General features: G+C 38.7%; 1 protein-coding gene across 3 annotated transcripts in view; it reads left to right on the forward strand.

Moving 5' to 3' along the window:
* The window catches only part of LOC115219736 (phosphatidylinositol 4-kinase type 2-beta), a 142,542-nt gene extending 125,236 nt beyond the window's left edge, over positions 1 to 17,306 (forward strand). For all 3 annotated transcript variants that reach the window (XM_036509687.1, XM_029789958.2, XM_029789959.2), the window contains 7 exons: positions 5,725 to 5,856; positions 6,933 to 7,086; positions 11,111 to 11,169; positions 12,281 to 12,377; positions 13,271 to 13,404; positions 13,922 to 13,981; positions 16,715 to 17,306. In XM_036509687.1, coding sequence (XP_036365580.1) covers positions 5,725 to 5,856; positions 6,933 to 7,086; positions 11,111 to 11,169; positions 12,281 to 12,377; positions 13,271 to 13,404; positions 13,922 to 13,981; positions 16,715 to 16,870 — 792 coding nt within the window. In that variant the 3' untranslated portion in view covers positions 16,871 to 17,306. The remainder of the gene's footprint in view (positions 1 to 5,724; positions 5,857 to 6,932; positions 7,087 to 11,110; positions 11,170 to 12,280; positions 12,378 to 13,270; positions 13,405 to 13,921; positions 13,982 to 16,714) is intronic.
* Positions 17,307 to 17,839: the final 533 nt, after the last annotated feature.

Here is a 17,839-nt window from a genome sequence, read left to right on the forward strand (position 1 = left end):
TTTTATTCAGGTGGATCCTCATAACCATTCAATGTTTAAAAAACATCCTATTATATTTTTATAACTAAATATAATTAGGAATTGTTTAGAAAAAAAAAGACTTATTTTAGGCATAGGAATGGCTGTGTGGTAAGTAGCTTGCTTACCAACCACATGGTTCCGGGTTCAGTCCCACTGTGTGGCACCTTGGGCAAGTGTCTTCTACTATAGCCTCGGGCCGACCAAAGCCTTGTGAGTGGATTTGGTAGACAAAGTCTGGAAGAAGCTCGTTGTATGTATAAATATGTGTTTGTGTGTCTGTGTTTGTCCCCCAACGTCACTTGACAACCGATGCTGGTGTGTTTACGTTCCTGTAACTTAGTGGTTCGGCAAAAAGAGACCGATAGAATAAGTCCTGGGGTTGATTTGCTCGACTAAAGGTGATGCTCCAGCATGGCCACAGTCAAATGACTGAAACAAGTAAAGGAGTATTTTATGTGTTGTAGAAGTATAACCAATTTATTGCACATAAACTCTTACATGGACCTCCAAGGGTTATATGGACGCCAGGTGAGAACCACTGCTGTATATAATGACACTGATTGAAGGTACATTGTCTCCTGTTCTATGTTGGTACATTGAATTATTGTTGACCTTATATGCATAGGTGAGGTGCAATGGCCCAGTGGTTAGGGCAGTGGACTCACGGTCGGAGGATCGCGGTTTCGATTCCCAGACCGAGCGTTGTGTGTGTTTATTGAGTGAAAACACCTAAAAGTTCCATGAGGCTCCAGTAGGGGGTGGTGCCGACCCCTGTTGTACTCTTTCGCCACAACTTTCTCTCACTCTCTCTTCATGTTTCTTGAGTAATGCTGCGATGGACTGGCATCCCGTGCAGCTGGGGGGAACATATACACCACAGAAACCGGGCCCATGAGGCTTGAAAAGGGCGACGTTTATCGTTTATATGCATAGGTACAACATAGTGACAATAGGTACAGTCTACTGTCATATGTAGTTACTATACAGACTTAGTGCTGATTCTCAATACGCCGATACTACATATTGAGGGTAGTAACATCCAATTGTTCTATATGGGTACTGTATTACATTGTTGATCCTCTGTACCTATTGACAGTAAGTACAGTATACTGTCCAATGTGGTTGCAGTACATTTGACCCTTTGTCCCTTTACATTAAATTCCCACAGGTGATTACTTTTCCATACCTTCTGGCATCAGTCATCATCATCGTTTAACGTCCGCTTTCCACGCTAGCATGGGTTGGATGATTTGACCGAGGACTGGTGAACCAGATGGCCACACCAGACTCCAATCTGATCTGGCAGAGTTTCTACAGCTGGATGCCCTTCCTAATGCCAACCACTCCAAGAGTGTAGTGGGTGCTTTTACATGCCACCTGCACGAGGACCAGTCAGGCGGTACTGGCAACGACCACGCCCAAATGGTGTTTTTTACGTGCCACCTGCACAGGAGCCAGTCCAGCGGCACTGGCAACGACCTTGCTCGAATGTTTTTTCACATGCCACCGGCAAGATCAATAAAATAAATACCAGTAATTGACTAATCCCCATCCCAGAAATTGCTGGCCTTGTGCCAAAATTTTGAACCAATATATATAATAAAGTACCAGTCAAATACTAAGGCTGATATTAAGTCTATTCTCTCTGCCTCTCCAACTTTTTTGGCCTTGTACCTATAGAAAGACCCCATTGGTCATGAATGACCTTGGGATTGCATCTAAAAAGTTCCCCTCCAAGGTACAAGTCCAGGCAAGTTTGGTTATGGAAGACTAGCAGTCACCCATGCATACCAGCCTCCCCTCTCTGTGTCACCTATGTTATCTGAAGGACAGGCAAAGGCCGATTACAGCTTTGCACCAGTGATGTCGCAGCTCATTTCTACACCTGAGTGAACTGGAGCAACGTGAAATAATGTCTTGCTCAAGAACACAACACACAGCCTAGTCTGGGAATGGAACTCACTAGCTCATGATTGTGAGCCTGATGCTCTAACCACTGAGTCATGTGCCTTCACTTGGCCTTGTACTTAAATGAGAAATTATTTGGTAATATCAAATCCCCTTGCAGTATTTAGAGAGATTGCCCTTCATGGGAGTGGAACACACCGAATTGTGTTTCCATAGTCTTTACAGACCCACTGAGATCAATGTGGTTGATTTGGTTATTGTCCCTCTTGAACTTGGATCTTAACTTTTGCCTTTCAGCTGTTTTGTGGTCAAGAACACAGGAACCACTCTGATCTTGGTCACTGATTAAATTAACAAGACTGTTTGTGTAGACTTGTAGGGTTCTCTGCCACTGGAATAATTCAGTGATGGCAGTGTTACATAGCTTTGAGATTTCAATGATGCGATTGCTTATTGCTTATTTGTAGAATGACATTGTAGGATAGGTGCAAGAGATAGGATCTGGCCCGTTTTAATGTATAAAACAGGTAGAACATTTGAGCTGGATATGGGTGGATTAAATCATTTCTATTAACCCACCACCTTATTTGCTACCTTGTCTAGAGAAGAGATAAAAATCAGATATTCTTTTTCCAGCAGAATATACAAGACACTGCAAGTTGGGTCGGGGAATTGCTTTGACCCACTTGCTTCTATGATATTAATAGTGTTTGATACCTTTCTGTAGATTTCTTATTCTGCTATTGTTTTTTTTTGCTGTTACTATTTGGTAACAAGTGTGTAAACTTGCACCTTATTGTTTATCATAATTATCTCATTGATTACAGGTAAGTCCACCACCATCAATGCACCGCAGGGAAAGTTCACTCCCATTAATTCACTGTGAGGAAGGTTTACCAAGAAAATATATCCATAGAATCTCACCATTAATAGTTAAAAGTATTTTATTGAAAAAAAAAACAGTGAATTGATGATGGTGAACTTACCAAACATAATCTCTTTAGTTGGGGAGCAAATCTCTCTCACACACACATACACACACACACACAATTGCAGCTAACCCCCAGTTTTGTGAACCAATGTGAGAGGGAGTTTCACTATAGCAATTGACTTGTCAGAAAAAGCAGCCAAATTACCCTCAGATCACATCCTATCATCTTAGAAAGCACCTTAAATAATATGATCTTAGATAAGCAGTGTCTGAAAAAAACTTTTTTTTTTAAAATCAAAAAGTAAGATGAGATGGCTATGGCTGGGATGTCTTAATTATGAGACTGACCTGAGGTTGACCAGACAGCAACTCTAATTTCAGATACTGGAGTCATTTGGAATTCTTTATTATGGGTGGTGGTGACCAGGTATCAAGGATGGGACGTAGATGTGCCATGTGGTGAGTGTCCATTGCTAAGTGAGAACTGAAGTCCATCATGCACACACACACACTCTCATCTTGTAATGGTGAACCCCAGTTGGAATTTTATTTAATCAGTATTCCATCCATGACCATCCTGTCGTTATTGAAATATTGCTCATTATCAATTAAATTCTGTGTTTTTGACAATGTTTAACCCTTTCGTTACCAACCCGGCCAAAACCGGCTCTGGCTCTGTGGAACAAATGTCTTGTTTTCATAAGTTTTGCATCAAAATATACCACCAAACCGTAGTCACAATTTATGTTCCTAACACTAGCTTAATGATAACTAAGTTATTTTACTAAATTCTTTGTTATATCTAAAATAATTGAAAGAAATACAGAGCATCTCAAAATAAACACAGTAACGAAAGGGTAGGGCAGAGAGACATCTTTATTTGTCCCCCTTTAATACAGACAGGTCTACAAGACCCCAGAACCCCAATACAGCATCATCCTTAGAACATTATCTTATATTCAACTAAATTGTTTGCAGATGCATCTAAAACACTTAAGCCTCAAGGTCACTTGCTGACAAACATAACAGAGATACATCTGAGATAAAAACCAGGAACAAGTTTAAGCACTGCTGCCACCACCACCACCACCATTACAACTTCCTCCACCACCACCACTGCTACCACTATTATCACCACCACACCACCTACCGTCACCCTTACCACCCAGCACCAAGAACTGAAATAAACTCAGCCTCAAAGAAAGAAAGAAGAAAGAAAGATAGATTTTTTTTTTTTTTAAATGTCTAAACAAGGAAATAACAAAGATAAACAATAGCAAAACAGGAAAATTTGTAAATATTTAGACATACAATGTAAATACTATATTCAATTAGTAGAATCAACAGCTTGTTGTCTACTTTGTCTGCCCTCTGTCTGGTCACCAACACAACAAACAAGCTCTATGGAATACACTAGACTTACAATACATCGACCCCTACTTGTAGGGCTATATAGTATGTATGGTCTTCAATGGTGGTTGTTGTGGATCTTTTTTTTTTTTTATTAATGGTCCCTTTTGATCCCTGTTTTGCTCAGATAGACTCCTATAGCCATTCGATGTTAAAAATAACTATAATTAAATATTATAAGCAATTCTTTTATTTTTCTACATTTTTCAGTCATTTGATTATGGTCATGCTGGGGCACCACCTAGAAGGATTTTAGTTGAACAAATCGACCCCCAGGACTTATTTTTAAAACTGAGTACTTATTTTAGAAGTCTATTTTGCTGAACTGCTAAGTTGTGGGGATGTAAACACACCAACACTGGTTGTCGAGTGGTGGTAGGACACACACACACACAAAATGAACAGAATGAGATAAAAAATCCAAGGCTGTGAAAGATTTCAGAACATTTATAAAGAGAAGGTCTTACAGCTGTTTCTGGGATATTTTATGCATCCCTTCATCAGAGACGGTGCGAGAAAGTGGTTAAACAATAGTTATTCTAGAGAAAATATGAAATAGAGTGAAGTGGAGGAATGAAAACAGGTGTGAGATACTTGTTTTCATTCCTCCACTTCACTCTGTATTTCACATCTTCTCTAGAATAACTATTGCCTAACCATTTTCTCGCACCATCTCTGAAGGGATATATAAAATATCCCAGAAACAGCTGTAAGACCTTCTCTTTATAAATGTTCTGAAATCTTTCACAGCCTTGGATTTTTTTATCTCATTCTGTTAATTTTATATATATATATATATATATATGCATGCTAATACGTGACCTACATTGGATTTCTCATTTGCCTAATCACCGAACCTGGAGCTTAACTATAGTTTGTCCATAGCACTTACTCAGCATTACCTGACACTTTGGGATCTTCCAGACACCAGTACCTCTCAGACCCAGGAAGACCTGGGATGAGGTGGTGAAGCATGACCTTTGTATGTGATCTTGTTCCACAGGTTCAACCACTTGGTGTTTGACACATGTTTATACAACTGATATCCTTTATACACATGGTCATGCTATTATAATCTTCTCTCTTCTACATGACACTCAGTTCCTGTTATAACTAACTTTTCTCTCTGTCCATTCGTGTTCTACTGTTCATGTATGCAAACATTACACATCCAACAGAGCAAACTCTCTTCATTTGTATGGGCCTGTCACAGATCTACATTCAAGGCCCACATCTCCCAACCATGCAGCATCACAACAACTCATGCGCCACATAATAGCATTTGCTCTTTACTCTGAAAGAGATGCCTTTGTCACCAGCAGAGGTACTGACACTCTTCCATTCTCTTCTATCCTGCCTATTATGCGTTAATGGTTTGGCATTTGCCCTTTAAACTTTGATTTCTCTTGTAGTGAAGTTTCTATATTTGACCTGTCGTTTGTTTTATATTTCAGGTGGTAAAATTAGCAAGTGAAACTTTTAATTATACAGCAATTGATAAAATGAAAGCTCGAACCAAGAAAAATATAATGAACCGGGTTCCTGCAGTGGGTCGACGCTTCCACAGAATTGGTTTACCTCCAAAGGTAATATTCTTTAAAATCTAATGGCTTCCAGGTTTTGTTAGACCCTTGTAATATTCAATTACATACTTTTACGCTCTATATTCTAATCCCTCTGAGGGTATATTTTACCAATTGTCCTAGAGGTCAATAAAATGAAAATAAAAATTAGTACTTAGCAAGTACCTGGGGTTGATATAAATCCACTACACCCTCTGTCCACTATTTTGTGCTGGCAGTGGTGGTGTTAGTGACAATGTGTTAGAATTTGTATAAAATAAAACTTAATGCCTTGTGCTATTTAACTACATCCTTTTACATCCCCGGTTCAAATCCAGGGAGTGGTATTATTTTATACATCTAAAGTTTTATAAAATAAATACCAATTAGGCATGGCCATAGCTGTGTGGCTTAGAAGTTCCCTTCCAGACCACATAGTTTGAGATTCAATCCCACTATGACACCTTGAACAAGTGTCTTCTGCAGCAGCCCTTTAGCTCCAGGCCAACCAAGACCTTGTGAGTATAACATTCATGGAAAATGAATGTTAAATAATGCTGTGTGTGTGTGTCTTTGTTTTGACATTATGTGATAATTGCATGTGAGTGTCACTGTCATGCACGTGTAGCGTCATTCATTTCCAATATTCTGCCAAAATACATCTCGCAGTGGGGAAATATTAACTTGCTTTGAAACAAGCAACAGGAAGAGCACCTGGCTGTTGTAAATTTTATACTCCATTTGTCTTCTCATATATATGTATATATATATATATATACAACCAAATCTTAGTCAGTCAGTGGAGGGACTCCACTACCTCATATGTTCTTAAAATTTAAATCCACATCTTTGTCTATATATCTACCTTCTTTATAATGTTGCCACTTGATTTGAAAATTTTTGTATTAATGGAAAACCTCTATAATCGGCTGATGAGTACTCAGCATCTTAAATCTGTTGTAATACTTACAACATTTAATAAAATGATGTAGTACGAAACGATCGTACCAAATTACCGGAGTCATTCTTGTTGCTTATTTTGTGTATATATATATATATATGATGTATCTTTATATTTATGTATCTCTTTATGTTCTCAGGTTGGATCCTTCCAGTTATTTGTCACTGGCTACAAAGATGCAGACTACTGGCTACGAAAGTTTGATAACGAAGCCTTACCTGAGTCCACCTCAGTGCACTTCCAGAACCTCTTTGAACGACTCGTTATTCTAGATTACATAATCAGAAATACAGGTGAGTATTTGGCAGATTGGACATGATTGTTGTTCTCTTCTGTTGGATGTTGATGCTGTACCTTTCTGGCTTTTCGAGACAGCTTAGGTCAGGTCATCCTCTGTGTGTGTGTGTGTGTATATGAATGTCCACTATTACAAATCTGGATTGAGGGAATTAAATTGGCTACAAAAAGAACTGACCAGAGATGAGACACAAGAAACAACTTGGCCAATTCACTGAATTTTTTGTGTGTGTGTGTGCATGCTACTAATGTACTATAGAAGAAATCTATAGATTTTGCTTTAATCAACATTATATTTGACTAGTGTAAAATATTCTATAAATACACAGTGTGTTTGTGTACAGAACAAGAAGAAACAGTTGTATATATCAACTCTGAAGTATCATTAGCAGCTATGCAACTTCCTTCGTTGCCCACCAACACACTACTTATGAAGCCATTGATGTTTGTGGCTAAAGTGAACTGGATAGATTGATTTGCATATAGAACACTTTCTTGGCTGCTAGGTCAAATATCAAATCACTGGTGTGTTAACAGTATTTCATTTTACTAATCAATGTACTATACATAGGTGCAGGAGTGGCTGTGTGGTAAGTAGCTTGTTTACCAATCACATGGTTCTGGGTTCAGTCCCACTGTGTGGCACCTTGGACAAGTGTCTTCTATAGCCTCAGGCCAACTAAAGCCTTGTGAGTGGATTTGGTAGACGGAAACTGAAAGAAGCCTGTCGTATATATATATGTCTGTGTTTGTGCCCCCCCCAACATTGCCTGACAACCAATGCTGATGTGTTTACATCCCTGTAAGTACTAGGCTTACAAAGTGCTCCAGCATGGTCACAGTCAAATGACTGAAACAAGTAAAAGAGAGAGTATACAACGTATCTAAAGGTTTTTAAAACCATCACCGTGTTACAACGAATGTAAATATTACATCTATCTATACAATGTTTCCCGGTTCCACCAGGAACTGGGAATGGCTTCAACACACCACAGAATCAGCTGCCAACAGATGTGCGTGGACCACCATGACCTCTGATGTGGTGGACTCAATAGGCGCTGTCTTAACCTCTTCCAGGTAAATGCCATTACAAGACAAGACAATCTGTTTGCACAGAGATGTGTATGATCGTTTTAATGTCCACTTTTTCATGCTTGCATGGATCAGATGGAATTTGTTGACGTGAATTTTCTCTGGCTGGATGCCCTTCCTGTCACCAACCTTTGCCTGTTTCCAAGCAAATAAGTTTTTCTGCGGCCAGACGTATTTTCATGCAAGATTGGAAATGAAGGCCACCACTTACATGAGAGTAATACTCGTTAACAATCATCACATGATGTCAAGACAGGAAGAGAGTAACACACACACATGCACGCATACACACACACACACACACATTTTTATTACTATTTAGCAGAAGTAACAGTGACTCAAAGTCTGAGAGTTTTGTGCATTGGCACTGAAACACACACATGTATACACCACAGTTTATACACAAGCAAAGTAGTTTTTCTGCGGCCAGACATATTTTCATGCAACATTGGAAATGAAGGCCACCACTTACATGAGAGTAATACTCGTTTACAACCATCACATGATGTCAAGACAGGAAGAGAGTAACACACACACACATATTTTTATTACTATTTAAGCAGAAGTAACAGTGACTCAAAGTCTGAGAGTTTTGTGCATTGGCACTGAAACGCACACATGTATACACTACAGTTTTCTTTCAGTTTCTATCTACCATATCCATTCACAAAGCTTTGGTCAGTCCAGGGCTATAATAGAAGACACTTGCCCAAGGTGCTACTCAGTGGGACTGAACCTAGAACCATGTGGTTGGGAAGCAAATTTCTAAACATGCTTGTATCTTACAGCCAAGCCTACACCTGTATGTATGTATGTATGTGTGTGTGTGTGTGTGTGTGTGTATAATAGACTCTCTTGTTCATTTAAACATCTGATGAAGGTTTGTGTAGGACCATCTGCACGTTTTGGAGAAATTCAACAAAAGATGGTGTACTGTGTGTCTCAACTTAATAATACTCTTTGGGTCGCATTTCAGAGTAATCGTGTGTGTTTATAATAGACTCTCTTGTTCATATCAACATCTGATGGAGGTTTGTGTAGGACCATCTACACGTTTTGGAGAAATTCAAAAACAAATGGTCTACTGTGTGTCTCAACTTAATAATACTCTTTGGGTCCCATTTCTGAATAATCTTCTCCTGGAGACATACCTTTACAAGAGTTAGAGGATACCTCAGTTTCAGTAGACTTACAGTGAACTGAGACAGCAATCTAGGGTCTCTCAGTCTCGGCAGTGTAACAAGATGGCCGTTGACTCAGAAGTAGGAAATCAGCAACCATCTTAGTTATAGTGTCCAAAAACAATAGCTGTCCTTTTGACAGTTATTACCTCCACCTTAGCGAAGGTGGAGGTATTATTTTCAGTTGTGTTTGTTTGTTTGCTTCTTTCTTTCTTTGTCCATGGACAAAGATATCTCAAGAACCACTGGATGGATTCAGATGAAACTTTCAGAGTTGTTTGGCCTCGTGACTGGCACAAACTGATTAGATTTTGGGATCAATCTGAAAGCAGACAAGGAATCTGGATTATTTTTCCAATTTTTTTACTTAATTTTTGAGAGTATTGTCCAGCTAATCGTTGACAGGGCGTTGGTGTTGCCTTGTCAGAGGTTTGCGCTCTGAGTGCTGTTGTTTTTGTATTGCTAAAGTGTTACACACTCACACGCAGAGGGTGGGTCATAATAATGACACATTTTCAATGCTGGTATTTTGGATTATAGATATGACATACAGTACTAAATGTGTTCTATCATTGTGGCCCACCTTGTGTATGTATATATATATATATATATCATCATCATCATTTAACGTCCGCTTTCCATGCTAGCATGGGTTGGACGGTTCAACTGGGGTCTGGGGAGCCCAAAGGCTGCACCAGGCCAGTCAGATTTGGCAGTGTTTCTACAACTGGATGCCCTTCCTAACGCCAAACACTCCGAGAGTGTAGTGGGTGATTTTATGTGCCACCGACACAGGTGCCAGACGAGGCTGGCGAACGGCCACGCTCGGATGGTGTTTTTTATGTGCCACCAACACAGGTGCCAGACGAGGCTGGCAGACGGCCACGCGCGGATGGTGTTTTTTATGTGCCACCAACACAGGTGCCAGATGAGGCTGGCAGACGGCCACGCGCGGATGGTGTTTTTTATGTGCCACCAACACAGGTGCCAGACGAGGCGGGCAGACGGCCACGCGCGGATGGTGTTTTTTATGTGCCACCGACACAGGTGCCAGACGAGGCTGGCGAACGGCCACGCTCGGATGGTGTTTTTTATGTGCCACCAACACAGGTGCCAGACGAGGCTGGCAGACGGCCACGCTCGGATGGTGTTTTTTATGTGCCACCAACACAGGTGCCAGATGAGGCTGGCGAACGGCATATATATATATATATATATATATATATAATATATATATATATGTATATACACAAAATACACACACTCACGGTTATTATACAAAATGGAATGAACAGGCTGGTAATTGCTGAGTGTTTTACATAGTATGACCTTATTCCATTACAATGAGGTTGACTCTGCCTTTCATCCTCTTGGGGGTTGATAAAATAAGTACCAGTTGAGCACTAGGGTTGATGTGACCAGCTTACCAACCTCCCCAGAAATAGCTGGCCTTGAAACTAATATCCTGCAATAACTGTCTACCTGCATATCTTCAGGTGAATGGGTTCAAGCGTACTGCTTGGATCACCAAATTTCCCTTTGTTTTATGTCCAAATTCTATTTCTAGCATTGTGTTTTGTATGGTTTGTATCACTTTGGATTTCCCTGTTACTCTTTGTCAGTGGAATGTTAAAAACAGAATATGAGTGTAAAACAATGGGGAAACTATAGGTGATCCATCAGTGTTCTAATTTATTTGTTATTCCTTTTCGAAACTTTTCATTGTTCTCTCTTCCTCCTCTTCCAGACCGAGGGAATGACAACTGGCTAATAAAATATGAGACTGCTGCTGCAGGGACACCTGACGTAAGTTGTTTTTATTTCTGTTGTTGTACTGTTCACACTCTCATAAACACCAACTCTCAAGACAATCGTATATATATATATCCCTCTATAGCTAATTAACCAGACAAGTATAATGCAAAGGGAGATAATCAAATATACCAAAAGTCCAGACTTCTACACTATAAAGGGAGACAACCTAAGAACAGTAGATGTGTTGCTCAGTTCTGAAATCTTGTTGGCCTTTTTGGTAATATGTGAATGTACAGGTAGAGTGGACTTGAAGCATATGAATATATGGGTAATGGAAAGTCAGATATGTGATTAAGGGGCACCAGCACCTGGAAGGACAAGCTTGTGCAAAACAGTATTTCTACTTAGCTTGATGCGTCTTATCAAGTACAGCAAATCACCATGTCTCCCAGCCCTTGTCATTTCCTCAGTGAGAAAATTATAATACAAATTGATTGAACAAGCTTTAATCCAAATCACTATAATTAATTGTTCGTGTGAATTAGCACCAGCTGGTAATTGGTGGTACTAATGTGCAGAAACAATTGCTAGTAAATCACTTTTTTTTTTTTTGTGGAGAATAAGTTTGAGGTCTCATCATGTAACATATCTCTCTCATTCCTGACATGACCTACACTGCTGACAGTGTAGCTTGTCAGAAGGCTCTTTCTCCGTCCATACATCCATCTATATTGTCTAATGTTTGTGGATGTGTGTATATAGAATTTATGACATTGGAAAGAACTTACTTGGGGACTTCTCTATGGAATATATCCAGACCAGAGTTAATTATTTTATTCTTATTCCTTTGTCATTTAGTAATTAATAATACAATCTATATCAGACTAGAGTCTGGTGTAGCTTTCCAGCATGCCAGCCCAGTCAAACTGTCCAACCCATGCCAGCATGGACAACAGACATTAAACGATGATGATGATATACTTGCCTAAAACCATTGTTAAAGCATATGTATACTGAGTTCTAACAACTGGTTATTAATTACACTATGTATAAGTGAAATTATAAAATACAAACACACATACACAGTCATTTATATTGTTTTCTCTCTCTCTCTCACACACATTCTGTGCATATTTATAGATGTGTTTCTATATCATTACAGGAAGGCTGGGACATGATAGAAAACCCCCGGATATCAATTGCTGCTATTGATAATGGCCTCGCATTCCCTTTCAAACATCCCGATGAATGGCGGACCTGTAAGTTACTGCTGTCTTTTAACGTGCATCACACATGATCGTCATCATCATTCGATGTTCACTTTTCTATGCTTGCATGGATCAGATGTAATCTGTTGAGGTAGATTTTCTTTGGCCGGATGCCCGACTTGTTGCCAACCCTCATGCTTCTTAATCACACTTAGTGTATGTGTTTTGTTTTTTCTCATGGCTATGAGACATTGCAATGCAGGAGTTGGGGAACTTTTTTAACCAATTACCCTAAACTATATTTATTTACATTGACATTACTCTACTTGATTTCAGAGGAAGAAAATTATAAACATAAAAAGTATAAAACAAATGTGATAAAATAAATTGATATCCTCATTATGAAACAAAAGGATTTTTCTAGAAACTTTTTCATTTTGGGTTTTGGTGGAATGGCGTTTCATTTTTGTTACAGTTACATCAAAATTGGGGCATGTTGATGCCAGAGCAATTTTGGATAGTCTTTGGGATACAGTCAGTTTTGTTAAAAGGATGAACTGAATACCTAAATCTACTTAAAGCAAAAACATGTGTCAAAAAATAAAGTTAAAGTGGGTAATAGACAACAGACAAATATCTGATCTGTCACTAGACAACGCCTTAGCAACCAAATTGTTTGTAGTTCAAAATGGCATGACATCTGTGAAGTGATTGGCATCAGGAAGGGCATGCAATTGTTGAAAGTATGCTGAAGCAGACATTGAGGCCTGGTGCAGCCCTCTGGCTCATCAGTTCATGTCAGACTGTCTCACCCATACCAGCGAAGAAAAAGAGCATTAAATGATGATGATCTCACACATGAACAGATGCATATAATCTTTTATCCCTGCTTCTTTCTTCTTTTCCCTTTCATCTCACTCCGCCATTTCTCACCTGTTCAACAGATCCCTACCACTGGGCCTGGTTGTCTCAAGCAAAGAAGCCTTTCTCTCAGGAAATAAAGGATCTTGTATATCCAAAATTGGATAGTGCGGAATTCGTCCAAGGATTGTGTGAAGATTTGTATGAATTATTTCGGGTAAGTCAAGTAATCTTTTAATTCCTTTTAGTAGTGGTGGTGAGCGAAGCGAGGAATTCTGTACCAATCACCTCCACTCCTTTCATTTTTACAACTGGAACCTTGGGTGCTATTAATGCTTTTCACTTTTGTAATTAGTCGACCCAAATCTTGAGATACTGATGTGTCCCTGCTATGTAGTGATTCATATGTTCTGCTTCCTTCCCCATCTCCACTAGCCTTGCGAGGACCCTACTAAGGTGATGTGTGTGTATTTTTCTTGTTTTTTTTCTCATTAAGCCTTTTATAATTTCTTTTACTAATTAATACTTTGTGGTTGGAATTTCATCATCATCATCATCACCTTCAATGCTGTGCTCCAGCATGGGCACGTTACGATGACTGACACCAGTAGAATGTTTTAAAAAGACCCCAATACTTTACAATGTGTGTGTGTATGTAGTAGTAGTTAATACCACCCCAGAGTATTAATGGTACACATGTAACATATTCTTTTTTCTTTCTAATTTTTGTTTAGCATGATAAAGGGTTTGATAAAGCAACATTTGAAAAGCAGATGTCAGTGATGAGAGGACAGGTGAGTGTGGTATTTTCTTTGCTGTTCATTTATTACCTTTATACTGATGGTGTGTATATAAGAGTGGAGTGTCTTGTCTAAGGTTTTTAACATTTTGGTTCAGGCATGAGCCACTTCTTTACCATCCTTAATACATAATATAAGGAAAGAGATTCAGAGAATCACACAGAGCCTAGAGTAAGCTTTCTGTCTGATGCATGGCTATCAAGAAAACCTGTGGTTCGGGCTGAGATGTAATCTCACCGTCATTCTGAAAATTCAAGAATTGCTGTAGTGGAAAGCATGTAAACTATTGGTTCTATTGCTTCGTTTCTCTTTCTCTGATTGCTATATACACCCCACACACGGTCATGGCCAATGATTTTGGCAAAAGCATTATTTTGCACCAAAAATATAAAAATATGCCTATCTAAGGCAGGAGGTTGACTTGTTTGAGCGCATACGAGCATAAGGCTATTCATCTTCCTCTCAGTATTTGCAGCAACGTCCCACTATTTTTCGAGATATCCATTCTTGCTGTACAAGAGCTTTCAACTGTTTAATATTTGTTGGTTTTTCTCTGTCAACTCTGATTTTAAGGATGGACCACAAATTTTCAATAGGATTTAAATCTGGAGAATTTCTCAACCAAGGCTCCAAAATTTCAATATCATTATCTCCAAGATACTTTTTAATCTTTTTAGCAGTGTGGCAACGTGCTCCATCTTGTTGGAAAATGCCAGTTTCTTCTTAGTTCCCACTCAGTGGTTGGAAGGATATGGTTTTCAAGGATATTTTGGTACCATTTGGAAATCATAGAAGTGTTTTTCAATAAAACTGACAGTGATTCAATGCTTTTGGATGAAAAGCAACCCCACACATGAATGGTTTCTAAATGTTTGACCATGGGCATGATACAGGCCTCATCATAGAATTCACCTTGTCACCTTCTGCTGAGCCTTTTCCAGACATCCCAAACACTTGAAATGTTGCTTCATCAGAAAAAAAAATCACTTTGTCACATTGTTCACTAAACCAATTTTTATATTTTCTGCAAAAGGCAAGCCTGTCCTTGACGTTTTTCTTGGACAAAAAATGGTTTCTTTGCAGCACTCCGTGAAGTGAGACCATTGTCAAGAAGTCATTGTTGAACGGTCCTAGCTGAAGCGCTGACACCAGCTGATTCCCACTCTTTAGCAAGCTGTTTGCTGCTGGCACTTCAATTCCTCAATGAATTTCTCACTAAAGCCCTGTCTTGGCAGTCAGAGGACAGACGTTGATGACTAGGGGGCCTTCTTCACCATCATGGATCCTGTCTCTTGGAAAGTTTTATAATCTTGTACACAGATCTTTCAGGTGCACAATAATGCTCGATTAATTCTTAACGATGTGAGTAAATAAGCAAGTGCACCTGTATCATTGTTGTTTCTTTTTGTTGGCCAAACATGGTAACTATGATTGTTCAAAGTCTGTGTGCTCTTTTTATTCCGTTGCTTCTCAACCACATGGTTCTGAGTTCAGTCCCACTCCACGACACCTTGAAGAAGTGTTCTCTAGTACAGTGCTCTGCAACTGGTATGCCATGGCACTCTGGTGTGCCACGAGACGATGTGTGCCGCTAGGTGTGCTGCAGTGTAACTGAACATTTAAAAAAATTTTCCCCTATACTTTTAGTTACATTTTTAGTACGGGTGCGCCGCTGAATTTTGAAAAGAATATAAGTATATCGCAAGTGAAAAAAGGTTGTGGAGCCCTGCTCTAGTATACCCTCAGGCTAACCAAAGCCTTGTGAGTGAATTTGGTTGATGGAAACTGAAAGAAGCCGACAATGTGTGTGCATACCTCTTTGCCTTGATATTCCTTGAAAGTTGTAAATGAGTGTCAATCTCATAAATAGTGTCATTCATTTCTAATATTTTGTAAGAGCATATCTAGCCATGGGTTAAATTCTACCTTGCTTGGAAACAGGTGAAGGTTAGCAACAGAAAGTGCATCCAACCATAGAAAATCTGCTTCAAACTTCACCCACCCCATACAAGCATGGAAAAGTGGGTATTGAATGATGATGTTTTGCTGTCTTCCATGTATATGGGTTTACTTGTATTTGTTGTTTCCGGTTGCTGATAAGGGTGACTGTAGTTTTTTGTAGGTCTTATTTTAAATGATTGAGGTAAGGCTGGAATTGTTTTTAGTACAGTAATATCTGGGTGACATGGGATATAATTAATATCATCTGTGCATGAAGTTTTGTTAATTTTGTTTAATTTTTCTGTCAGCTCCATCATCTGTGCATGATTTTGCGGATATGTTGGAAGACTGTGCAGATATAAATTAAAGAGTGGATGAGAGAACTGCTCCTTGTGGTACCCCATTTTTAAAGGATTCTAGATATTGTTGTGCTACAACACAGCTTTGGTGAGATGACTAATAGTTTGCCAGTCAACATTTTGTTATTTCAAGAGAATTGAAGAATAGAATCAAAAGCCAGACTGCTGTCACAAAAAATTGTGGCTGTAACTTCTAAATTTATTTATTTGTGTTGTGTCTGGGGAGAGTCATTTTTTTTTTGTGCCTTATTATGTAACACACTCACCGGTAAAAATTTCCACTTATTTCTTATTTCTATTTTCCTAAAATTTTCGTTGCGTCTTGCAACCTTTACAATAGTCTTGACTCTGTCCGTTATTTACACTGCATTCCCTTTTGTTTGTGTTTTCTATTTTAATATCTCTTTCCTCTCTTTTCTGTTTTTAGATAATAAATATACAACGAGCTCTACAAAATGGCAAGTCTCCTGTAGAATTAGTTCAAATGCCTGTGGTAACGGTGGAGCGAACATCAAACTTGGTTGGTTATCCTCGATTTACACAAAGTTTTGCTCACAGGGCACCGTTCTTTTCTTGGTGCTGACATGACTCAGTGTTGCTGTCATCATTTGGTGTTGCTGTCATCACTTGCTGTCTCGGTCATTGCTAAGTGATGCTGACATCACCTGATGTCACTCATCACCTGGTATCAGCCACCGCCTGGTTTTCTTGCTATTAAACAGGTACATGTGATGTTTTCATCAACTGTGAAATTCTGACATTACCAGGTGAGGTGGTTGTCATTACCAGGTGTGGCTGTCATCATTGCTAGGTGAGGCTGTCATTATCACCTGGTGTTCCTGTCATCACCAGGTGATATTATTGCTGTTCTTTCCTTTGTTATTCTTTCACAACACACCTTTTTTTTTATTTATTTCCCTTTGTTTCTTCACCCCCACCCCATCCACACACCTTTTTTTTCATTTCTTTATTTTTAAATATTATATTTGTTAATTTCTCTGTCAACTCCCATCTGCACATCTTCTCTCTCTCATACATACATATATACACATATATATATATGTATATATATATATATATGTGTGTATATATATACACACACTTTTGTCTTTTATCTTCCTTTATATATATATGTATGTGTGTATATATATATATATATGATTTCTTTCTGTTTATCATTGGATTTTCTTAAATAATAATTTTTTTTTTAAATAATAATAATGAATTCTTTTAAAATGATTTCACATTATTAATTTTAGAGTTTTAAAGAAAAATAAATATAAAATATATAAATAACAATGATAATAATAATAATAATGATAAGAGAGGTGGAATGTTCTCAGTGCTGTGTGTCTGTTTGGAGAGCCTTATGGTGTTTAGTTTTGATCTGAAATTCTCTTTGATTTCAGAATTCTATCCAGTTTGATGTTTCATTTGTGTATGTGTGTGTGTGTGTGTGTAGGATGGGAGCCTTGAAAAGGACCAATGAACATGGTGAATTTGTAAAATAAAATTTACCTCATGACTGTCAAAGAAGAAAATTACTATTACT

The sequence above is a fragment of the Octopus sinensis genome, linkage group LG15, assembly GCF_006345805.1.
Source record: "Octopus sinensis linkage group LG15, ASM634580v1, whole genome shotgun sequence".
NCBI classification, from domain to species: Eukaryota; Metazoa; Mollusca; class Cephalopoda; order Octopoda; family Octopodidae; genus Octopus; species Octopus sinensis.